The sequence below is a fragment of the Acanthopagrus latus genome, chromosome 7 (genome assembly GCF_904848185.1).
Source record: "Acanthopagrus latus isolate v.2019 chromosome 7, fAcaLat1.1, whole genome shotgun sequence".
Lineage (NCBI taxonomy): Eukaryota > Metazoa > Chordata > Actinopteri > Spariformes > Sparidae > Acanthopagrus > Acanthopagrus latus.
The window spans coordinates 24,705,891-24,732,424 of NC_051045.1; the positions used below are offsets into that span (position 1 = coordinate 24,705,891).

General features: G+C 44.5%; 1 protein-coding gene across 7 annotated transcripts in view; it reads left to right on the forward strand.

Moving 5' to 3' along the window:
- Window positions 1–26,534, forward strand: part of LOC119022961 (plexin-A1-like) — a 294,058-nt gene that overhangs the window by 60,650 nt on the left and 206,874 nt on the right. For 6 of the 7 annotated variants that reach the window (XM_037104478.1, XM_037104481.1, XM_037104484.1 and 3 more), the window contains one exon: window positions 15,508–15,690. In XM_037104478.1, coding sequence (XP_036960373.1) covers window positions 15,508–15,690 — 183 coding nt within the window. Of the gene's footprint in view, window positions 1–7,608; window positions 7,720–15,507; window positions 15,691–26,534 lie in introns of those variants that run through there. The other variant, XM_037104482.1, reaches the window with a different exon arrangement.

Genomic DNA, 26,534 nt, shown 5'->3' on the forward strand with positions numbered 1-26,534 from the left:
GACCTGCTTGGACGAAGCAGAACGCGCTGGAGATCGGATTCACATCATCTGGTAAACTGGGTCAAAAAGCCAACGACTCCCTCCATCTTGCACAAACTTGCGCCAGTCGGTATACAAATCTCTGCAGCGCGCTCCCAAACTGCTGACCTGCAGCATCTAATGAAGAGTGTAATTATTTATTGATGGGCATTTATGCAGTGTTTGTATATGTGCGCTAGCGTGTGTTTGTGTGGGGCTTATGGCAGACATGGATGCACGCGTGTGTGTTTGTGCAAAGTAAACACACATGCATTCATTAATGCGTATTTGTTTATTTAATTATTCATACGTGTGTGGGTGTGCGCGTGCGTGCGTGTGTGTGTGTGTGTGTGTCTAAAGCAGCTTGTCCCAGCTGCTCACCAGACGCTGTGAGATGAGATAAAGCTTAAAGACATGTTTTGGCTTCATTTTTTTGTGGGTGTGGGTGTGGAGAGAGACACACACACACACACACACACACACACACACACACACACACACACGCATACACACCAGCATACATCCTACAGCCTAACCCTTGCCGTAACCACAAATTGCCTAACCTTTACCTTCACCATAAGAAAAGACTAAACCCTAAAATGTACTGATTAATGGCACATCATGCGGTCCAGCATTGCAGTCCCCAAAAAGTTCTCGGTCCCCATACTCTAGTGGGTTCTCAGGTTTGCCACCCTACAAAAATTAAAAAAAGGGACACACTGTAAACAGCTAAAGGCATGTAAAGTGTACAATTTGATTGAAGTATTGTTTCTGTAACATAATATAGCTTTAATATCAATTCTGTGAGGTAGCCACAGACCATGCAGTCACTCATAATTCTGTTAAATTGGGCATTTCCGTGTCTGTGTCCTGTCATGTGCACGAATGTGCGCCTGTATTCCCAGAACACACTCCTCTGTGTCAGTCCGTGCCTGCCACTCTCGGCACACAGCGGTGCAGTACAGTGTGTTTTACAGGCTCCCATATTTGGGTGAATCCCCATAGTGGTCTGTAATAATTGGATTACAGCTGTCAGGGAAGGCTTTAGTTCAGATTACACAGATTATAGTCTGCAGTGCTCAGATGGACAGCGGGTTTAAAGAGCATCATCTGGATCCCGTCACATAGAAAGAGCATTTTGGCAAAACGTGCAGATGTGATGTTTGCCTACATTTGGTTAAATGTAGGTCAGGAGTAGCAGATGTGTCGGGGCTGACTTGGACCGAAGCCAGCAGAGTACAGTAAAGAAAGGATCTGCGTTCGATCAGGATTATTTGGGCCAAATCCAAATCAACTGAAATATGCACGACCCCAGGATTGACTTGGGATGGCACTAACACCTATTTGAACCACAGAAATGTAGACATCCAGACAAACAGATGTTTTATCATAACCCTGATTCCAAAAATCAGTTGAAACGCTGTGTAAAACACAGAATGCTCTCATTTGCTAATCCACTTTTGAACTCAGTTGAAAATGGTACAAAGACAATATACTGAATGTTTTATCTCATCAGCTCCATTGATTTATTTGTTAATATATGATTATTCTGAATTTGCTTCCATCACCTCCATCACAATGCTGCGAAAGTTGTGGGATGCTTCAGAAACAACATTCCACAGGTGAACAGGTTCACTGATAACAGGTGATAGTATCCTGTACCTCAGTGCCTCAAACTTGCACTTAGGATGAGTACCCGAGTAAATGTCCTTAGTTACATTCCATCACTGAAGGCTATTAAGAAATATAATTAGCCGAGACAAAAGTATCATTAATGTAATGAAAGGGTGGAAAACACATTTGTATCCGACACAAATGCATCTGAGATACAGAGCATTAAAGATGTGATGTGCCAGCTGGCAGCGCTGTCATATGTTTTTTATTATTTTATGTTAATTTACAAAAAAAAAAAAAGATAAAATTCCCATTAGCATAAACTGACATTTGAGCATTGTGGATGTATGGAATCTTCAATTCAGATGAAGATAAAAGATATGTAGAACCCCACTATTCCAATTTGAATTCCACAATAAACATAACTGAAAAAAAACGTATTTGTCAGACGGCAGTGTGCTTGTCAGTGAAGGCAAAAGTGTGCATCACAGTTGTCAAACAAAACTATTGTGCCAGAAAAACTGCACGCCAGACTGGAGCTTTCCATGTGGAATTAGCTCAGACGATGGCCGAGGCTATCTGGGGTAAAGCGAGCCTCGTCCCACTGTGGCACGTTAACCTATATGGCCAACTGACACCCCGAATGTTGGAGCCGGGCTCTCCCTTTCCCGCAGGGCTCTGTCTCCGTCCCTGCGGGATGCGTCTACTTTGTCTGTTTTGTTTTTCCGTGCGCCTTCATGAAATTATGACCCAGAGAGGTTTCCCATCGGCCTCTAGTCTTGACAAACACGGAGACTGGCAGGGATTTCAAATCTGCTCTGTGACTTGTTTTTGAATCCACCGGTGTGGCACTTAAAGCAACAGGTATCAAGTACATGATTCGGCGTCCTTGCCTTAAACTCTGCAATTAAAGCAAATTATCCCAAAAGAGCGATTCAAGGTGTTTTAAAGTATATTGAGTGTGTCAGATTTCGGAGCCGCTACGGCTCCCTGCATTCACCAATCCCTGTTTGGGTAACAGACGAAGAAAGAGGGGATGACTGCAGAAGTGAAGATGGACAACTGGTCATGTCAGTTTTATTTAAACACAGTAGCCTGTAATCACACATCGCACTGTCTCAGTAGGCTTTACAATCTGAACAGTGTATGACAAAAGTCCCCATCACCCCAAGAAAAACCTTGGTGGAGAAAAAAAAAATGGAGGAAACTGCAGAAAGAGCTACAGAGGAGTGATCGTTCTCACATGATGGATAGACACAGATAGATCGACCAACGCAATCACAAGAAATATCGTGTGTTGTCTTTTCGGGTTGTCTGTCTGTGCCATTATAGAGAATGTGATATATCAAGAACCTGTTTCTGGAAGTTCTTCGAATTGGATATAAATGTTTATATCCAATTCGTTCATCTTTCTTGCCATAATTCAAGAATTCATACGATAATTCCAAACAAATTTTACACCAATGGGTAACTCAGGAACAGTAACTTGAAGTCAGTTATTTCTGATTTCTCACTTGTGTTGTGCAATTTAGGGCTGCAGTTAACTATTATTTTCAGTTTAATTAACCTGCCACTTACTTTCATGATTAATTAATTAGTCTTTTAGTCCATAAAATGTCATAAGAATTTGAAAAAAAAAAAATTTCTCATCACAGTTTCGCAGAGCTGAAAGTGATGCCTTCAAATCTCATCTTTTGTCCAATAATAGACATAAATCATTGCAAGTCTAGTGCAGATGCACATATTCAGGGAAAAGAGAGAGAAGAAAGAAAAAACTATGAACATTTGAAAATGTGGGAGTTACCGAGGACCTACACACACACGCGGTTACATGCTATTCAATGTCATGCACAACATATACAACCAGAATCCTTCCACAAGCATTGTGAAATCTAAGTATTATCACACACACACACATTCACTCCTCATGGTTGCAGGTCAGTCAAGCTATGTGTGTTTTTTTTTGTTTTTTTTATTGAAAATGTTGCTCACTGCTCACCCTGGCACATCTGTTTTTCATCACAGAGGGGGGAAGTGAAGGAAATAGAGAAAGCTAAAGAGAGAGATAAAAAAAAGAAGAATGGATGAGAAAGGAATCCAAGAATGAAAGAAAACAAGATATACGAATGGGCAGAGAGTGATAAAACCAGCCGAGCGAGGGAACTGTGAGGAATAAATCTAGTTGCAAAATAAATGTTGATCTCTTGGCGTCCCAGCTATTCCACCGACTCTGACCTACGGGGCTCGAGTCTCTCTCTGTCTTTCTCCGTCTCTCTCTCTCTCTCTCTCTCTTTCTCTCTCTTTTGCCTGCAGCTTTTCGTTCCACCAGAGCACATCTCCTCGCTGCCAGGCTCTCCCTCCATCTCCAACTTAATACTCCTCATTTCACCCAAGCCAAAACAACAGATGCTGAAATGTCGGAGTGCCTTCCCTCCACTCATGATCTCACAGAAAAGTAAAGACAACCAACAAAAAAAAAAAGAAAAAAAGAAAAAAGAAAAGATGCATCGGGCTGGTGATGCCATGTTTTGTCAGGACCAGGCAGTCGGACCTCACGTCAGCGTTTAAGAAACTGACTTGTGGCAAATGGTCTCACTGGCATTTTGCCTGTGTAAATAAAGTCACCAATCCACCAAGATGGTCACATCTTCATCAGCTTTGCAGCATATGTATGTTAATGTAAAGAGACCAGTGCTGCAAAAATTCCCAGTTTCCCCCTGATGAGACTCAACGATAATTGCTAGAAAATGTAAATTATCCAGATTTAAAAAAAAAAAAAATTGGATATGCAGTCGCTAAAGAGCATCCCACATGTTGTTTTTTATTATACTGACTATGGTTAAGACTGATCTGAAATTGACTCAGATGCTTTTTTTCAACACATTATTCAACAAAATAGATTTTTTTTTCTCTAATTATTAGTAGAGTGTTTACTGTGCTTCTTTATAGTAACGGCAGCTATTACTGATGGTGAAGTAAGAACAAGAACAATTCAAAGGAAAACACTTTTGGGGAAATTGGCCCTTTGGGTGAGTTAATTATGAAATAGCCTGTGGAGGTTTCTCATGAATCAAAACAGTCTGTTTACATTGTGCATCCTTGAGAGATTAAAAGTGTGATGCTTTTTAACAACTGCATATCAGATCTGTTTGAATCTGCATAGTTCACATTTTGCTGCAATTATTGTCTAGTCTCATCAGAAGGAAACTGGGAATTCTTGCTGCAATGAAAATGACAGCAAAGCCACTTGGGCCAACCCATTCGTAAGTGTTTGCATAGTCGAGATATGTTAAAGCTTTACATTTCTCAGTGTTGCATCTTTACATTTATTTACGCTCAGTGGTCTGGTTAGGTTTAGGTGCAACAAACACAAAGATAGGGTTAGGTAAAGATCATGTTTGTGGCAAGAAATACCCAATTTTGTCGCCACAAACATGGTGGAAAATGTCCCGACATCTCGCCGAAAATATTCAAGTGTTGTGACTAGAAACGTAACGACAGTTTTAAGAAAAGCAGCCACCATCTGTCGGTCGGTACATGTGTGGAGTGGAGTGTCTATCACACCAGCTGCATGTTTGCGTGCACAAGTTCGCAAGCTTGTGTTCATGCTGCTACGGCACAAGATGCAACTGAATGGGTGACTCGCTTGGAGAGACACAGCTCTGGCTGCAACCACTTCTCGATAAGTTGATTATTTGATTTGACTGTTCGAAAATAGAATTGATGGCCGCCTGTTTTCATAACTGTTTAATCATTGTCGTCGTTTTTCAAACAATGAAATGACAGACTTGCTGGTTGTAGCCTCTTAAATGTAAGGATTAGCTGTTTTTCTTTCATTTTCATTTTTGACACTAAATGAAGAGTCTGTGGGTTTTGAAATGATGGCTGGACGAAAGAAAAGGTTTGAAGATGTCACTTTAGCCCCAAATTTGTTCTCGACATTTTATGGACCAACAAGGTGGCTTCACAAGATGAGATGATTTGATTTTGAGGGTCCCACTGCTCCATTATCAGTCTTGTCCATGGCCTGTGGTGATGACGGTACATGCGTACACAGTCAATGCGCAAGCTTATCGTTTCATCTGAGTATCATTAGAAGTTTAGTTGTGACAAGTTGTGTCTTTTTATATCTTGCACATCATGTTTAATAGTAATTTAACCAACTTTGATGATAGAAGGTGGCCGCTGTGTGTGCTAACACATGTGGCGGCATTCGTGTGTGTGTGTGTGTGTGTGTGCGTGTGTGTGGGTGTGAGATACAGATGCTCGCGGTTCTGTTGCCATTAGAGCAGACTGCACTGCCAGATGTCTGCACAAAGTCCACTGTGTGTGTTTGTGTGGATGTCTCGTGGAGGCTGCCCATACACTTCCCTCTTGCCCCACTGCGTGCACACACACTTTCTCGCCCACATGCGCACAATGGCATGTGTGTGCGTCTGTACTTCTGTGTGTGTGTATGTCTGTGTTTGTGTTGAAGCAGGTCAAAGCTTCAAGTGTCCCAGTCTGTTAGACAGATGTTAGAGATCCCCACTGCACCCCTGACACACACACACACGCACAGACTTTTTCTCTCTTTCTCTACACGCTGACAAACAAACATGCGCACACACAAACACACACTCACTCATTAACAACCAATTAGAGAGCAGATATTGGCTCACAGGGGGAATCTAAAGGCCAACCAGCGCTGTTCTCCGCTTCCAACGCCAAGTCACAACAAATACCTGGATGCAGGCCAGGAGTGTGTGTTTGTGTGTGTGTGTGTTTTTCCTTCTTCTTCCCATGTTTGCCAGTTGAGTCTCATCTCCTTTCTTTATTAAAAAAGACACACACACACACACACACACACACACACACACACACACACACACACACACACACACACAAAGACACACACACACACACACACACACACACACACACACACACAAAGACACACACTAGCTAACCCTCACATAATTAAATGCATTTTTCCACTCTGCAAGTCTTGTTGTTCATTGCATCAGCCAGCGTGTCTCAGTAGTACAACTCTCGCTTCAACATTATCTTTCCCACTTGGGAGTGACACGCGAGCTATGTTCAACACACACACACGCACACACACACGCTCACACGCCCGCCCGCTCTCCGCGGGATTGGAGCGATGTGTTTGTGCCGGTGTTGGATGAGGAGATGCTCGAGACATTTAGGCTCTCTGGAGAGCACGCTGACAACATCTCTCCCTCCGTCTCCCTCTCTGTTTACCTCAATCACGGCCTCAACTCACTCATCCCCCCCCCCCCCTCCCTCTCCCTCTCTCTCTCTCTCTCTCTCTCTCTCTCTCTCTCTCTGTGATGTGTTTTTTTTTTCAGTGCTTTTCGCTTTTGATTTGAAGGCAAAGTCAATTAGACAGATGTAGGTACTTTCATTCCATTAAACTACACAGGGAGGGAGAGAGAGGGAGAGAGAGAGAGAGAGAGAGAGAGAGAGAGAGAGAGAGAGAGAGAGACGGGGGTGCACATGAGAACATTGTACTACATCAGGAACAAGAGTAAGGCTTCTCCTAGATCCAACGTTTTGGACCATCATCTAAAACAGACTCAAATAGGGCTGCGATTAGAGATCATTTTTCACTGTCCATAAATCTGTTGTTTATCTTCTTGTCAATGAGTTGTTTGGTTGGTAAAATGTCAGAAATTGGGGAAAACTGTCAAAAAGCCCAAAGCTACATCCTTAAATATCTTATTTTGTCCACAGCCACAGATATTACTGTCACACAGGAGTGAACAAACCAGGAAGCATTGACATCTAAAAGGCTGGAATTAAAGAATTTTTTATTTTTTTTTCCCTCCCTCAAATTGACACATCAATTATCCGAATAGCTGGCGACCAGTTTGAAAGGTGACAACTAATCAATTCTCAATAGATCAATGGCAGCTTCAATCCTAAACAGAAGCGGTTTGACACAGACTCAACATTCAGAGGATTCTAGTGCAGCCGACCCACAACAGAGTGGAAAGACAACCCAGCACGACGCTCTACTAATTGACGAGCCGGCCACCGAACATTCATTGTAAAGTCATACAACAGAAGCTGTTCTCCATGACTGTAAGTAGGGCAGCATTCCATGATGATTATCATCAATATTGATTCATTTGACAGTTATATCCTCAATTAAACTGAGTCATCACCTGGTCAATAGTGAACACTGCCTGTTTTAATGTCCTCTAAGCTGGAAGAGATGTGATCAGATGTCTCGTTTTTCAGTCTGTCTAGATCTCAATTCAACGATTTGGACGTGGTCCAGCTTCAGTTGAAGGTCGGGTCAAAGTTCCTAACCGAGTGAGCCGCTGACGGCCTCTCTTCCAGAGCTATTCTACGTTATGTAACTGCTAGTTTGTGCTGTTAGCCGTTTTTTTAAAACCATTTTTTTTTTTTTTTTGTCTCATTCAAGGAAGTAGTGGAGGATAAAGTGACCAATTCAGCAAAATGAGATTACGAAGCTGCAAAGTAGATTTCACAATGCTTCGAAGCTTAACCTGATTCCCACTGCGTCGCATTACCCAGCATAAACCTGTTTTTCTTGCACTCGGAAGTACAGATTAGCGCGCATGTGCTCGTGCTCTTGTTTAATGCTTGGTTCGTGCTGCGGATTAAGTCCTTTTGATTGTGATAAACAACGACGTAATGTTCAGTCTACCCTTATGGTATGTTTGACATACATTCGTCTATGAAGCGCTCCACACACATGGTTTTAAAGAGAGATTCTGAATGGAAAGAGCCCACATGCGCCTACATTTGTATCTCAGCCACAGTTCTGTATAGTTTTAATCTCTGCACCTTTCGTTATTGCAGTGACAAAAAAACCATCCTCAGACAGACACACAGACACATAAACACCTGACACACACGCACACACACCGAGACTTACAAGGTGAAAACAATACCAGCGCCGCTGTCGCTGCTGGTAAAATGATTTTATACCACACTGAAGGATATGCAAATAAACCCTGCAAGATGTTTTTTCAGTGCAAAGTTAGGAAAGAAAGGACACAAACACATAGAAGGTTACCGAAACTGCAGTTTCAACAATAGACGTGTGTGTGTGTGTGTGTGTCTGATCACTGCGACGGGGGTTGTGTTGGTAATGTGTCCCTCCCAGCGCCACATCCTCTGAAAACCACCGCACGGTCACGGCGGCTCTTCTGCTTACACGCCTAATGGACAACTCAAAGAGCTGAATTCAAATGTCTCTCTCTCTCTCTCGCTGCCACTCTGTCACTGGCCCACTCGCTCGCTCCCTCACGTCCCGGGTTGAGGCTCATTAGTGGTGACAAGAGTGCTGTTGACCCTTTGCCTTCCCCCCGTGTCTTCCCTCCTGTCTCCCCTCTTTCTGTTTCCTTTTTTTCCCCTCTCCCTCCCTCTTCATCTCACTTGCCCCACTCTTTCCCTCATCGCCCCGTCATCATTCACGCAGCGTGAGTTTGGCAGGGGTCTGTGAGTGTTTATGTGTGTGTGTGTGTGTGTGTGTGTTGCCAGGGGCCAGCCTGCTCCTGTGTACAGCAGAGGTCTTTGGCAAGGACAGCACAGGGGACTCTGTCCTTGTCTAACCCCCTGGAAATAGTGAAAAGGTGTGTGTGTGTGTGTGTGTGTGCATGTGTGTGTGAGATAATGCTATGTACAGTGTCCTGAGTATGAGCTATAGCTAGTAGTAATAATAGCACGGTCAGAGGTCCAGCAGGCCGACAGGGACAAGCTACACAGCGCTTATGGAGGCACTAATAAAAGACTACAGCGGGTCACCTTATGTTAGGGACACATTAAAGGGTCATTACACTGATCAACACACAGTGGTGGAATCTAAATAGGTATCTACTATATTTAAAGGGTACGTGTACTTTGCCTCTACTTCACTACATGTCAGCTCTATCCGACAGCTTTAGTCAGATACTTCTACTTTTACAATAAACATTCTCTTCCTGTCCACTGTTTCTGCAGATTTGGTGATTTTGAATTTTAATTATAAAGCTGTTTTTGATCTGAACATTTTCCTACTTCTTCAGCTAATTAAACTTGTAAGATCTCCTGGGTTAAATCTGGAGAATTCGAATTTGAAGTGTGTTTCTGAAAAAAACTGAAGGACGACTTTGTTCATTGCTAAACTAAGTAAACTATTGAAAAACCCTCTTGGATTAGCTGAGAACAGGGCTGTTCCTCTGTGTCCATTGAACAGAATAGAATATGATGCATTGCTGTAGATTAAACTTGCCAACAGTATATAAAGTAATTCAGCACAGCTTCAGACTTTAAAAGTAGTGAACTGTAAGAATCACATTAATGCAGCATCATTTTCACTGCAGAATGAGTACTTTGGACAAACTTTGCTGATAACACTTATTATTCTTTTACTTACAGTGGAGTGTTATGACAATGATAATGTACATACTTGTACTGAATACTGTTTAACTATCCAAATAATCAATGCAGTTATTGAAGACAGTTCACCTCTTCAAGTCAAGGTGGAACTAAAATCGCAACACACAGAAGTAAATGGTTGTTTGAAGAGTGACCTGAGTATAATGAATTTCATCAATCAAATCTCACCCTGATAGTATGACACACAGTGTGTTCGATACAATGACGGGGGTATCTAGAGTGTCCGAGACGAAAATGTGAGAGCATAAATTACGGCTTGACGAGATTGGAAGAACATGCAGGCATGTCAACAAACTCTGATTTACCCAAGAAGTCTTAAATGAGCTGTAATTATGTTTATGTTAGACAGGCTCCTCTGGGAAAATGATAAAAAAAAGTGCAGGCTTTGCATCTGTATAAAGCAGCAGAACGATTGTAGCAGGACTTTTTGAGTTGAATTGCCTTACTTGACATTGCACATTCTGATGTCGACACATGTGAACAGTGTGTTGTCAATGCTGAAACGAAACGTTGTGCGTCCTTAGGAGAAGTGGTCACGATTGAACGACGGCCCATTTGAAAGAAAGGCTGGTTATAGTGTGTCCTTACTTAATCTGTACTGGAAAACTTCAAATTCTCGCTCAGTTCCATACTGCTCTTTGATAATTGTTTGAAATGTTCTGATCTGAATCAGAGTTTTATCAATCAGGAACTTGGTTCTTACTCTCAGATGTACCCAGCTGTGTTTTTTGGTAATGTGAGATCAGCGTACCATGTTAACAGTTTAGTTTGGTTTAGAAGTGGTTTGGACCAGATTCCTGCTCTGCATGTCCCCTTAAGTTTACAAATGGCCGTAACGGCATGCCCCATAATGAACCGGTCTCAAAAGCACAATGTCATCCAGTATCAGTGTTACTTGTGACCTTTGTTTGAAGACCCAGTGATCGCCTTCATTGGATGTCCAAATATTGAACACATGTTTGACAAAAGCGGGCCTAGATCCACCAGCGTGGAATGGTCTCAGGCCCAATTTACACTTGTAATTGAGTGCCTCGCTAACATGTGACATCCCTGCACTCTCGTCAGTGTCACTTCAGCCGCCGTTGTCGACTTAGTTCCACTTTGGGAAGGGAATAGCCCGCGCCTGCATCTCGAAGAAACCTCGGGGCATATGCGTGAAGTTCCTCAGTTTAAATGGATTGCATTCAGTGTGCATGATGAGGATTACATGTAGGTCAGGATTTCTTTGGGCTTCATGACATTTATCACGTTTGAAACTGCTTCCGATACAATAGTAATGACCTATAATTTTGAGTCCTCGGCGCTGGAAAACAAAACCAACAGAAGGTGATCAAAATGATGGAAGTCTGTGTATTTTTTAAACGAGGCCCTCCCGTCAGGTCCGTATTAGCGGCTGAAAAAGCGTGTCCTCGCCGAGCTGCTGGGAGGGATGATAGAGTAGGCACGCCGTAGGAATTACATGACTACAAGGCACACAACAGCTAGCAGATGTCAGGTCTGTGTGAGGCCACATTTGTCTGCGGCGAAAACACGTCGACTGAACGCTCCACTGTGCCTCAATCTGAGCTGTTGACTCTATGGTAATGATGCAAGTCAGGCTAAACATAACAAACCATTAGCGTCCCCAGCATGCCGGCAAACAGCGCTGGGAAGATGGCGATCTCATTTCTGCGCGAGCCCCACAGACACTGGCGGTGCAGATTAGTTTATAAGTACAGGCACCCCGGCATAAATAAATCCCGGCTAAATTATTATTGTTATTACCAGCGACTGCCATAAACCATTTTTACTGCGGTCGCGTTCTTTAAAAAAAAGTTTTGGTTTGGACACAAAAGAGGGTGTCAGGCCGGTTTTGATTCAGTATTCACAAGTCTTCCCTTTGTGCCGTATTATTTACCCTCAGCTTGGTGGAGTTCTTAAAAACGACCCCGTGACCTGTCATTGCTCGAGGATCATCGCACTGATGATGCTCTCGGAGGAAGGGGGGGGGGGAGAAAGGGGACAAAGGAAGGAAAGAGCCGCAGGCATGTGAAAGCAATAAAAAAAAAAAAAAGATAGTAAAATAAAAAGACCAACTCCTCTGGGATGGACGTGATTTCCCACCGGCCGGTGAACCCTGGGAGAGGAAAAAGAGCAATGTGGGGGAACAAAAAAAAAGAAAAGAGTGAAGAAGAAGATTAGGAGCAAGAAGTGGAGGAGGAGGCAAAAGGGATGGAAGGAGATAGAGAGAGAGAGGAAATGAGCGGAAGTTCTGCTGTCTTTATCAGAGGAAAGAAGGGGGATCAGTGGCAGCGACCCAAGACCAGGGTTCACACTGTCACTGAGCCAGACTCTCTCTCTCTTCTTCCTCCTCTCCACGTCTTGGTTTCCACATGTTCCTTCCCTCCTCATCATATCCGACTCCATCTCCTCTGCATCACTTCGTTTGCTTTTTTTTTTTTTCTTTTTCCTTTTTCTGTTTACTTGCTCTAGTCCCCCCCCCCACCCTTGTCCTCTCCTCCTCTCAAATTACTTGCTAAACAGTTTCCAAAATTGAGAACATGTTTATGTAAATCGCACAAAAGCCGAAGCATTGTTCGTACGTCTCTCCATCTCTCCCTACCCCTCTTCTCTCACTTTGTTCTAGAAGTTCAACTTTGCAGCGTCTCTGGCAGGAAAAAAAAAATCTGCCACAGGCTCTTTTTTTTTTAAATTTTTTATTTAACCTTTCCTCAACCTGCAACACACACAGTTAGTTGCACACACACACACACACACACACACACACACACACATTCTCTGACAGTTTGCTGGTTTGGAGGGATGGGGTGATTGATTAGTCTCTATGGAGACGACACGTCTTGTAATGAACAAGAGAAAGCGAGCATGGTCATTTGTGTAGTGTGGGAGGGTCCATCCCGGTTGTGTGTGTGTGTGTGTGGGCGTTTGTGTGTGTATGTGTGTGTGTGTGTGTGTGTGTGTGTGTTTGTGAATGTTAATATCCTTTTTTTGGGGGGCTTCATATTTTCAGTTTGTGCCTGCATGTGAATAACCATAGTGAGCTTGTTAGTGAGCAAATGCATATTAAATGCCCCACTTGGCTGAGGGGGAAAAAGGTGTTTCATCAATAAAGCTCAAATGTGACAAAGTGCGATGGGTAAATACTTGGTGAATAGAGAACAGAAGAATAGAAGCGACGGCAAAATAACAACAGATGAAAATGTCAGATGCGTGTGACCAATGAGGAGGCGGTAACCTTCCTCAAATTAATATATAAAACAAGCAGAAAATGTCATACTGTCCTACAAATCCTACACTCTGGCTTTGGCTTTACACATTTGTCTGAAGTCCAAAATGTCATTGTCATGAAAAGTTCATTCCTGAATCTATCTTTAAAAAAAAAAAAATTAAAAAATGGTGCAGTAACTGCAGTGTGTGGCAGCTGTCAGGAGTGCCTGTGTTTGTACAGCCTGTAGCTTCTAGCTAATTTCGGGACGATCGAAAGGAGGAGCCACCAGATTCCACCGGCACCGTCTCAGCCACGTTACGGTCCTGCGATATGTTCACCAGAGCTGATCGCGGCCGTTCTAGACAGCGCTCATGTTTCACCAGCTGCGCGAATACACACCGACTCTGTTTCTTGCTGGAGGTGGAAACGTCTTGTGGACTTCGGTGTGACGTTACATTGGAAAAAAGAGGCGTTTGATAATTTGGAAGACATTGGCGAGGCCGGACCAAATGCCGACATCTCACCAGTGTAACCTTTTATTTGATGGGCCACTTCCTCAAGACGTATGTGCCATCACCGGGCTAGTGCTAGCTTGCCAGTCAGCGCAAGACAGAATGCTGATATTAGTGTACAGATAACAGCCACGTCCCCTTCTCACTCACTTCCTCTCAGTCTCTCTTTCTTATTCTACACATGTTTGTTAAAGTAGCTTTGCTGGATATTTCTACTCAGACTGGAACTTGATCATAGCTAATGCATAGTTAACACATCCAGCCATCTAAACAAGTTCAAACTTGCAAAATAATACTTAATTACTAACATCGTTAGTAACTTTTTGAACTCGCAGACAATAAACAAAACCATGTACAGATAAAATGTAATAAGTATGTAAATGTAATAAATTCCCAGGACTCTAGAATTGAAGCAACTGCACTTTGCCTTTGCACGATCGGTACACCATGTCGGGATTTTGAAGTCATGGACATTTCTGAAAGGACTCTAATTCACCAAAACAGAAAACTGCTGCTCTGCCTCTATCGTATTTGTCTGGACAGTCAGAAAACTGGCAGTGGCGCCGGGATGAGTAATCAGAGCTTCAAACTGTCTCGAACCAGCTCGTAAAAACCCACAAAAAGCGGATGGAAAGGTGCATTCACTGAGCGCTTTCTTTTGAAACTCGCTCTACGTTTGGACGGCAACTTGGCTCATGTGCTGCCCACGCGTGGACTTGTGTGTTTATTAGTGTAAGTCGCGGTATATGTGTGTGTGTGTGAGAGCCAGCATCTGTGTGTAATCTCCTCCCAGGCTCGCGTGGACCTGAGGTTGTGTGTTCCCTTCAGTGAGTGCGAGGTGTGCGCTTGTGTGTGTGTGTGTGTGTGCGAGGTCACCGTGGTAATTCAGTCGCTGTCGATTATCTCCGTTACACATGTCAGAGTCGGGGGGGGGGAACCTCCTGATGTGCACATAGCTATCACATGCTTTTAATGACACGCCTATTACACCCGCACACAGACGCGCAGGTTCATAAATCAGGCGTGACACATCAACACATCAGCGTGGCGATGCGCCTGTACCAGACACTTTGATTATGATATGCTAATCTGACCTATAATTTACTTCCTGTCATCTCTCTGTCATCTCCTCCGGTGTCCTGCTCACATGCCCCCCCCCACCCTCTTCTCCATGTTTACTCCAGCTTCCGTCTGATGTACTCCCTGTATTGGCTCGTCTCTTATTAGAAACTATGCTGCCAAAGCTGTATACAAAGAAATCAATATTTAAAACATTAGCGAACAACTGTTCATCCATTCCAACCATGCTGGGACGCTTAATTGCTTGGTTTGACATCGTGTACTATGAAATAATCAAAGGCTGAGATGGAGGGAGAAGGCATCAATCACAGAGGCCTCCGCTGGATGCGGGTTTGATCGTGCCTCTTTGTCCCCCCCACTGAGAGACGAACGCCGCTGTCTCCTCATGTCCATCAGTTTTCAAAAAAGTATAAGTAACAAAAAAAAGGGGGGGGGGGGTGAAGTTAATTTTTTCCAGTTACGTCCATTAATTTCTCCACCGTTCCTCCCCTAAATCTGCAGCAGCTTGGCTTCGCTCCAGCACCATAAAACGCGCTCTAAGTGCCGAGGAGATGGAAAGCCCCCCTCCTTCTTTAAGAATTAATGTTGGTTTAACGAGGAAAGGGATTTAAAAAGTGTTAATAGTTGAGTTAATGGCTCTCTCTCCTTTTTTATCCCCAGCCGCTGCAGATAGACGACAACTTCTGCGGCCAGGACTTCAACCAGCCTCTAGGGGGCACCACGGCCATCGAGGGCATCCCGCTTTACGTGGACAAGGACGACGGCATGACGTCCGTGGCGGCCTACGACTACCGCGGACACACTGTGGCGTTCACCGGCACCCGCAGCGGACGCATGAAGAAGGTAGGCCCTCCCGCTGTGTGTGTGTGTGTGTGTGTGTGTGTGTGGGCTCAGTTTGTAGAGGGTGTGTTGAGGTTGTGGTGTAACACCATCGCAACGCCACTGGTGATGGTTCATGAGTGATTTAACTCGGAGTTGAACAACTCAAACTGGAAAAAGTTGACGAAACAGCCGCTCAGAAAACATAATAAAACCTCTAACTTTTGTTTTAAAATAGCGCTTTACAAAGAAGCTACTAACTAGAGGTCAGAGTTCACAGTGTCCTCTGATTGGTCAGCTCACACACGCCTGACCCGGCACCGCTCACAACAACAGTGCCGCTGTGCCAAATCAATTCTTACGTGCCAAACTAGCCGCAAGACATCAATTGTGCAAATGTGTGACATGGTGACGTAGTGTGATGTCACAAAGTCACAGGATTAAAGGCGGGGCTAATGACGAGGCGTTCCAGGAGCAGTGTTTTCTGTGGGAGAAAAGCTTCTGTTGGTGCATAAATTGCGTTGAATGTGACACTTGGCATTGAACTAAAATTTATGAAAATGTACACATAATTAAAATACTGATTGTCAAAGTTTAAGGTTTTAATTTAAGTTTAATATGTTTTTTTGAGTTTACAGTATATGTGTAAATTGTTCAAGAAACATCATAGGAGCAGTGCTGTTCAGCAGATATAACATTATCAGATGACAGTCTCTGTAGTCTTATCGTGTTGTGTATTTTGTTGTCGGCTCTTTCTGATGATGTGAGACATAAATTACAGCGATGACTGTCATAAATGAATAAAATGTGACCAAATTGGGGATTCAAATGCCCTTGCTGGAGTGAGTGTGTACATGCGTGTGTGTGCGTGTGTGTGTGTGTGTGTGTTCATGCTCTGCGGAAATCCATTTTCACTCTGAAGCAATTTTGTGTCATGTTATGATGTATTTTCAATGGTCATTGGTTTTGGCATCGCTGACAAATGGTTTTGTCATCAGAAATCTCATTGCAGACATCAGCTTTGAATGTGTGTGTGTGTGTGTGAGAGAGTGTGTGTGTGTCTGCGTGATTTGTCTCAAAATGGCTTTTTACTGCTCTGACACTGTCATTGAATGCTTCAAAAAAAAAAAAAAAAAAAAACGGGGAAAAAAAAAAAGCGAATAAGACACATATAGTATGTTTGAAGGAAAAAAAGTAAGGCAGCAGCTCCGGCGATGCCAGCTCTCTCCTACACAGTGAGGTAGTGTGTGGTTGTTTGTGTGTGGTTGTGTGTGTGTCTGTTTTGCTGGTGTGTGGAGCTCATGCTGTTCGACAAAGCCGAGCTGTGTGGGCTTTTATCTTGCCGAGTGTTGTTTGGTGGTCCGGTCACGGTGCTGTCAAGAGCCGGGGAGTGTTTCTGAGTGGCTGTAAGGTGTGTGACGATGATTTCTTATGTGTCTCCCTAATACCTTTGGTGTAAAACTCCATGTAGTGTGTGTGTGTGTGTGTGTGTGTGGATCTGTGCAATTTGCTGTGCGCTGTCCTCAATCACAGACAAGTAGTATTTCCCACCGTGTTCAGCATACACGCAGCGTGCAGCCCCTCTGAGTGTTCGCCTGCGGGGTTTACAGTATGTGCGAGCGCTCCTCAAGCACCGGCGTTGAGTAGACCTCACGGTGTGTCTGCCAATCAGCTCTCCTCATCTGAGATCCCGGCTGTTTTTTCTTTTTTTTTTTTTCACTTTTTCCCCTCAGCGGGACGCCTCCACGCGAGACAGTCCGTGTCACCGGTGCTCCGGAAGACTAAATAAAAACGGTTACCCGAGGATAAAAATAATCGCGTAAAATCCATAGATGACACAAATGAATGTAAAAAGCTGTCAGCTGCGTTTAACTTTGATGAAGTTTTTTTTTTTTTTTTTTTCGAGACCGTTCCCCCGGAGCTCGTCCCCACTTTGAAGTTGTCTATCATTTTGTAGGTGCTCGCGTGGCGGTGTCTTTGTTTTGGACGTCTTTGTGTTTGCGTCGCACTTTCTGTCATTTTCTATTAAAGCCGACAAAAAGGCATTTTGAAACATTCAGCTGCTGTGTTTTTTTTTTTTTTTTTTTTGATGCGTGTTTGACAGTTTCAGCATTAGGGGCCTGCGTGTTTCTGTAGCCGGCTGGGTATCTGTTGCAGTAATGCTGCTGTCAACTGCTTTTATATCGGCCATGATAATGCTCACACACACACACACACACACACTCGCTCGCACATGCCTCCTTACACAGCTTCCTGTCTCTGGTGTTTTGCTAAGTCGACTGAAACCTAGCCCGCTAGTCCTTGCGCCTGACCCCTGTTCTGACGTGTGTGTGTGCAGATGGATGATTTGTGTGTGCGTGTATGTGTGTGTGTGTGTGCGTGTGTGTGTGTGTGTGTGTGTGGAGCGTGTGGGGTCAGCAGATCCTGGATGATATCCCGCTGATCGGAATCCCATTTCCCCTCAGCCGGCGTGTCTTCCTGTGCTCGGGTGGGGGGGGATGGAGGGAGGAAGGTGAACATGGAGGGTGGAGGCTGCTGGTGTCCTCGCACAGATCAATGCAGATGCTGCAGCAACATGCAGTCGTCTGTGTGAGCGGGAGAAAAGGCGAGACGGGACACCGGTGGCGATAAATCAGCAGGCCTTAGACCTATAGCCAGTCTATGAGGCCCACGCATTCGTCAGTGCCTGGTAACTGTTTTTCGTCTGAGACAGGACGTGATTAGTTCGAGCTTTAAATTTAGGTCCTCCGAAATAAATTGGAGGACAAACGGCCAAAGTTGTTTCATACGTAACAGAATTTGGAAGGGAGGGAGAGGGAGTATAGGGCTGGGATTAGAGGGGGAGAGGGGAGGAGAGGAGAGGAGAGGGGAGGAGAGGAGAGGAGAGGAGAGGAGAGGAGAGGGGAGGAGAGGAGAGGAGAGGAGAGGAGAGGAGAGGGGAGGAGAAGAGAGGAGGAGAGGAGAGGAGAGGAGAGGAGGCTGAGTCAGATGGAGAGAGATGGTTACAGGCTGTGTGGTTTTATTGCTATTCATTGGGAGTTAAACTGTGCTCCTTGGCCTAATGAAATGTAAAGCTGCAGCGTATCGATGTCTGCACACGCGCACGCTCATCTGAATTCCATTCCATGTGACTGTTGCTGCTGAATGTGTGTTTGCCCGCGTGGACACGTCCCGGCTGCTAGACTCCCCGTATTGATTGATCTATGAATATATAATGGCTAGTGTAAATCTTAGGGCCAGGCAGTCCATTGGATAAGTGATGGTGTCTTTGTCTGTCTGTGTATGTCTGTGTGTGTGCGTGTGTGTGTGTGTTTGTGTGTGTGAGGGCAAACAGAGAGAGAATGAGAGCTGTGACGTAAACCGGGGTGAATCTGTGCCGCCTCGCATCAGCATGACTAATCAGAAAGCCTTCACTGACTAAGCACACAGCACGTATGTGCTAAATACCCACCGAGCATCTCCGTTGCTTAGTTAATGTGTTTCTTTCCAACACTGCTGTATGAGTTGGCCTCGCTGACTGCAGATCAGCATTCCATTGGTACATTCTTGTGACTCTTTCTGTCACTGGCCTCACGTGGCACAGTGCAGAACACTCGATTACAGTATTTTTGATCAAATTGTGCTGAAGTGCCAGCTATTGACCAACAATGAAGAAAAAGCACGTGATAAGAAAATTCCACTTTTTTTGGATATAACATTATGGTGACGTCATGAAGAATGTACTCCTTGAAATGACACGTGGCGGGACGTGGATGGAGAATATAAATCTGCAACGATAATTTGTTGATTTATTATTTTGTGTGTTAGACAAAACAAGCAATTTGAATTCGGCATTTGTATAGATTATTATGTAATTTAGGAATTAATCATCAGGGTTAGGGTTAGAATAAAGTAATCGTTGCAGCCTTTGTACATAGCATGTTTGACAGTGACAAGTTTGCACAATGTTGAACCTTCAGTGAGAGGCAAAGCTCTTTTCAAGCGGGACATATTTCCAATGTCAGATGTCAAAAACACAATATACTCATTGTCGTAGCGGTTTAATAAAGACTGACATTGTTTTTTTTTGCACCACAGTGGCCCCCGTGGCCACATGTGACTGCACTGATGCTAAATGCTCAAAGTTATAGTGTATAACAATGGGAGGCATCCTGCACTGAGCGTGGATATTCTTTGACCTTTGGAAAGAGTATAAATCTTAACTCAAGCTCCACTTACCAGCTTTTTTTCCCCCCCCCAAACTTCAACGTGCGCTGTGCATTATTGGAAACCGTAACATTTGGTTTTCCGTGTTACATGTTTTCTTTTTTACAACAGATAACTCACAGAATAGGATTTCCTTGTATTGGCAGTACCTGCATGTCACTCACAAGCAACACACTCCTGTGGATCCTAAAACCCAAGTGGACTGAGATCAGTTCTGGAAGATGGGAACCTTGTGAGTTTTGCATTCGTATCAAGCGGCAAAACAGCTGTAGTGTTGGACTGCCAGGTCGATATACGCCACCCTACCCTACCTTCAACTTCATCTCAGCTGAGGAGAACCACTCCAGCTGAAATGACTGTCGATTAGAAGGCACTGTACACGGTGCCGCACAGCCGCGGTGGTGCAAGTGAAATGAGCAGCGGTGTGTTTCATCGCTTATGAGTTTAACTGTTTTATCGTGTCACCCTTGACGTAGTCTCACCTTTGTCAGGTCGTGGGAACAGTGTTGCCGGGCGACTAACAAAGTGAAAATGGATGCCACCTTGCTCACTTCGTGTTTACTGCCCTTTAACGTCTTGCGTTAGGTGCGAGAAAAGTGTAGGCGACTAAATTGTCTTTACTCTTTAACATGGTTCATCGTGAAGGTGTTATTAATTGTAGGATGTATAGCTCGGAGTGGAAGGCGGAGGATAAGGGATTAGTGGGGTGTTGAAGGCTGAAGGACGGCGGAGAACGTGCGAGAAACGCCTGAGGACGCCGGGTGGCAAGATAACAGACACGAGACGGAGGAACGTGTGATGAAAGATGTGAAGTAGGACGAAGCGTGTAGGACATATCACGTGTAAAGGAAACAGTTTATTGGACGTAGGATGCAGCCCTGCAGACACAGTGTGAAGACGGGACAGGCTGCTGTCTCCTAGTGGAATGCCACCAGCACCAGCATGTTTAGGTTTACACATTATATGTTTTTTCTTTGCTCGCTTTCTAACACCACGGTGCGTCACTCTGTAGGCAGACGAGGTGTAGGTGGGGTACGAATAGCTTTTAACAGCGTGGCGCTGCACCATGGGCTGCCTCTCCTGCGCCGTTTGCCAGAAACATCCCAAAACACCCCCCTCAGATCTCAGTAAAAACCTGGAAATCCTTTCATTCCCCTCATTTCGTCTCCTCTTTTGTCTACCTGGGAGAACAAGGCGCTCTCGCCACATCAGGCTAGATGAAAAGAAACTCTCGGCAGCCTGAAGTATTTCCAGATTTTCAGAAACAAAAAAAAAAAGAGGCGCGCAGACAGACGGCAAGAGAGTGAGGGGAGATTCACCCAGAGCGGTGTATAGGTGCGTGAACGTGGATGTGTGTGTGTGTGTGTGTGTGTGCGGTGGGTGAAGGGGGGGTGGTTTCATGTCATTTCATCATTTCCCTGCTAGCAGCGAATCCAATTACTTTTCCCTTTCCTTTCTATCTTGGAAGATAGCCTGAGTGACAGGAGCGATTGGAGCAGCGCTGCTGAGGTAACTGTGCCAGCCGGCTGATTGACACAACGCTGGCACTTCGCTGCCTCGAGACACGGAGTCAAGTGAGACCGGTTAGGCTTCGGGGCGTCTCGGAGCCAGCGAGGTGGACCAGAAGTTCAGCAGCCCCACTCCTCCGACAGTACACCCTCCCACTCATAGATGATCTAATTCGCGCTGTGGCGAGACGCTCCGCGCTTTCTCCTCAACTTTCTGTGACATATGTCACCCTATCACACCTATACCACCCCCCTCACCACAACCCCCTTAACGATAACAACCCCTCAGCAAGATGATAAGCTGTGTATCTTCTGTGAATTGAGTCACGATGTGCCCACCATCTCATCAGCAGTGTATCCAATAATGAATTCCAACTTTAAGTCAAGCAACGCCCACACGCGTCATTACATTCCACTTTGCATATATCAGTACATTTGCTCAAGCACTGTACAATTGGGAGGCGCTGGTACTGTTTACTCTTTACTGAAGCAGTCTTCTATACATTTCTGCTACAGTACGCTTCAGAGGAAAGTATTGCACTTTTTTTTTTTTACAGTACCACTTCGCTATAATGCCGACGATTTATGCGACAGCCGCAATCACGAGTTACTTCACAGATTGCGTTTTACATAAAATGATAGTACACTTTCATGTATTAAAAGCAATTATATAGCTTTTCCACCTCAAAATACAGTGTGATGAATGGTGTCTCCGTCTCAGCCACTCCGCCCCCAAATTGGTGTAGTAGAACTTTTAGTGTTGCTTCCTTCCTCTTCAATGGTCTCTTGAATGGTCTCATGGTCCCTTAGATTTATCGTGACCAGATCCTCTTTAGGAAACGACCGAACTATCTAAACTCGGCCTCGACCAGCTGCAGTAGTAAAACACGCCACTTACACATCGGAGGACTGGTGTCAACAAGTCCTTGTATATTCGTTGGACACTTGTCTGCAGCTTTTCCTTAGATACTTTCAGCACATCTTGCTGATAACAATTTTGTCCTGTAAAGTTCAGATGTGGAACTTCCACGTGTAACAGAGTTTTTTTTTTTTTTTTTTTTTACATAGTTGTGTTGGTATCTTTACTGAAGCAAAGGATCTGAGGACTTCCTCCACTGTTGAGCAGATTCTAACTTCATCTGGTTTTATTTGAATTCAGTTGAACCTTAAGAGGCCCGAGGAGGCGTGTGTTACAGAAAAAAAAAACAGTTACCGGAGAATAGTCAGTAAAAAAAAAAAACATAGTATTTGTGACGCCTTTAAATCATCCTACAGCCATTAAAATGTGTCGTCGACAGTTACTGCGCTCAACTTTCAGCACACTGGTCTCAGCAGTTTCCCAAGCAGGACACCGGCTCTTCAGTTCCCGGCACCCAGTGAATGAGAGCGCCTTGGATCTCTTCCTGGAGTTTGAGATGGCCGGGAATGCATTGGCTCTGCAAGCTTAGCAGTAAAACTAGCTGTCAGAATGATTAAGCCTAATCAGGAAACATGGGATGGGAGGTAATTTAGCATGTGAATGCTAATTAGCACTAGCATTTAGACTGGCAGATGATGATTGAAGCAGCGCATCGGCTGCTCAGCCTGGTTAAATGGCAAAAACACCAGGCTGGTAGAGATGATTGATAATCTTGGGTTGGGCTGCTGTCTGTTTCCCTGTTTGTGTGTGTGTGTGTGTGTGTGTGTGTGTGTGTGCGGACGGGAGTTTCTCTCCTCTCCGATGCGAAACTCATAATGAGCAGATGAGCGCAACACCTGAACACCCTAATTCCATCTTTATCCCATTAACTGGAAGTTAGAGGAATAATGTCCTATTAGTTTCTCCAAATACACAACAGGCTTTTGTGTAGCTGTGCGAGCGCGTGTGTGTGTGTGTGTGTGTATAAGTGGTATCATTCATGCCTGGAGCCTCTTCTCTTGCACACATTCGGTAGGTACACGCGCTTAAAAGTGTGATCTGAGAGTTTTTGAAACTGTGGTTTGGAATCCAAACTTGTGGATGTGTGTGTCCTTGTACTATGTGGACACGTGAATGAAATTCTATATGTAATTGTGTCAGTGGAGCTGCGTTTTTGTGCTCGAGTTTGGTCCTCCATAAATGATTGTGTGACTGTGTGTGTGTGTGTGTGTGTGTGTGAAGCCATTGTAAGAGCCTGTTGAGGAAAGACTAGTGTGTAAATCTTGCAGAGATAATATTACTGCTGTAAGCGGTGCTGGTGTTTGAGTGAATTATCATCCCGTTCTCTCCACTAGTGCCTCTCTTCAGGTCTCGTAGCCTTCCTCTCCTCCTCTCCTCCTCTCCTCCTCTCCTCCTCTCCGCTCCCTCTCACTCCTATGTCACCTTCAGCTCTCTCTCTCTCTCCCAACCGAGGTGGGCTTCATGCCCACAAAATCTGCCTCCCTTGAGATTTTTCCAGCCTCATCAGTGTGTATTTGCGCGTGTGTGTGGCGTACTGCCCTTCTCTCCTCCACTCCTCATCCCCTCTCTCCTCTCCCTCATTGTCCTTATCTCCTCTATCCATTAGTACATTAGTGTACGTCAGCCCGGAAAAAAAAAAAAGCGCTATCTGTGTCGAGCCTTTCATGAGCGAGAGGGACGGAGCTAGATGAACAGATACAAAGACATGGAGGGCAGATACGAAAAATAATATGATAGACCGCCTTATAAATGATCATACTGAGCATCTCGTCGTGAATGGAACTGCATCTGTGTCGCGTTTTTTTTTTTCCCTAGTCTGCGACGTCTGGAAGTCCTCTGAAACACACATTTCTGCCATGGGAAGTGCCGACTTGTTCATCAGGAGCGACACAGCGCCCCGAGACATTGCTACGTTCAGCCATTCACACGCCGACAGAGCAGCAATCCGGCGTGTGAATCTGTGAATCTAATCCAAGGATACTTCCACACGCAGCCGGGGGGGGGGGGGGGGGGGGGGTGGAGAACAAACCACTGACCTTCAGACTCCTCTTTCTGAGCCACAGCTTCTAGGCCTGGGCCGATGTTAGACACTATCGAATATTTGCTGTCACACGCAATGTTTTTCACTAAATAGAACATCGAACGGCCGCATCCTCTGGCTTTTATTTTGAAAAGTTGGTGGGCACGGAGCCATCCTGCAGGTTAATTGGCCTGATGGAGGGGCATGCATGCAGCACTTTAACATGTAGATGTGGTTTCTGAGATCGTTTCTGAGAGATAACAGAGCAAAACCAGAATCATCATTTTTACATATAATGCAAAGTAACGGTTGCAAAGTTGCCCGACACCCCTCACTATGACCCTCAAACACTGCTCATTTGGTTGCTGGAGATATCGATGGGGCATTTTTGACAGCTGGAGCGTTCAAAGCCAGTGGACGGAGCTTTATGTCACTGAGACAGTCCATCAAATGTAGAAATAGATCTTAACCAGCCAAAATATGTTAAGAACGTGCAGTGCATGGGGTCAGTTGCGCGCAGGAGAACAAAAGTCAGAATCTGCAGCATTCAAACCATCTAATGATTATTGTCATACGAGGCCATAAACTCCGTGTTCAGTAAGATTCTGCGTGAAAGATGAGCCCCTTAAAACGTCTTCATCTTAAGTACACGCGAAATGATTTTCTTTTCAGGAAACCGCAGCACCTCTTTCCTTCTTTATTACTGCCAGAAAGATTCCAGGCAGAAAATGAATGCATCCGTGTGAAAAAAGGAATTAATGGGACTGCACCTTCCGCACGTTAAAACGTCTCCTCTGTACTCATCTGCATTTGAATTCCCCAGCTGTTACTTATCATAGGAGCAGACAAATGGACAGTATGTAGGGGAGGGGAAAAAAAAAGAGAGAGAGAGAGAGAGAAGAACCTGCTTTTTTCAAAGTCAGCACAGCGTCAGACGAGGATGGAGGGATACAGACATAGTCCTTCTTTTAGCGCCGGCAGAGTGATCTGAATTACAGCAGCAGGATCTCTGCCACCTCCGGGGTCGGACGCTGATATGATACTGTTCCGCATCACTTATTCGAGGCAGCCGCTGCTAATGTGCCAGTGTGGTTGCAGGTTCAATTCCCAGGTGGGCTATCACTTCATATGTCTTACCCCCTGTGTCCTTGAGCAGGGCATTATCTCAGCGGTCCCTGCGGAGGAATATGGCGCAGCGTTAATGGATGGGCGATGTGCATGGAGAGCTAGATGGATGGATTAGTGAGCTAATGAATCTTTGATAAGTGGGAAGGCTTTGAGAGTGTCGGGAGACAAAAGGAAAGATCACAGCTAAACCTATCAACTGTGAGACGGCTTTAATTCACTCCAAACCCCTCGCAGAGTCTGACTTTGGTATTGACATTATGGAAACTGAGTGATGTGCCCGTTGTTGTGTGCGGCAGATCCATCTGGAAAAAAAAAAAAAAAAGGCCGCAAACAGTCTGATGGATAAACCAATAGACCAGACTGGGATAATGTCAATGCCGCTGTGTTCCAGGCTACAGGTAAACACATGGACATGTTGTTAACATTTCACCTCTTCCTGACTGATCAGCCACTGAACAGATGAGGAATAGTGAAAATCTGAATGCATCAGGTCATATTTCTGGATGAAACAACGTGTTTGACAACCACTTTGCTCACGTTCGACCACCTTTTAGGTCACATTACCATTTGATTGCACCCTGCGTGTTTCATTCAAGGCTTAAGTAAATATTTCTAAGGTGTGTGTTAATATTTTAGAATTCATTCACGCCTTTTTTTCTTAGTATTGTTCAACATTATGTTAGCTAGCATGTCATTGGACGCCAATGTCGACTATATGCTGACGGTAGCTAATGGGTTATCAAATTTATAGTGTTACCTTGAAATATGCTCTGTTGTCTTCTTAATGACTTCGCCATAGATGGAGGTCTATATGTGGACATTTTCCCTGCTCTTTCACTGAGGAGATTTCATTAAGTAAAGGGCCAAAGGTGCAGTTTAGGTAGACATCAACTGTGGAAGTCTGGAACAGTCACGCTCACAGTTCCTTTTTCTTAACTTTGATTTTTTTAATTGAATTTATCTCAAGATCACAGACTGTTAATAGAAACAGAAGTGAATGAGACATACTCATTTAAACACACGCTATATTATACCATCAAACAAACTTCAAGTAGTGTCATCTCTAGTTCACCTAACAAGAATTGTT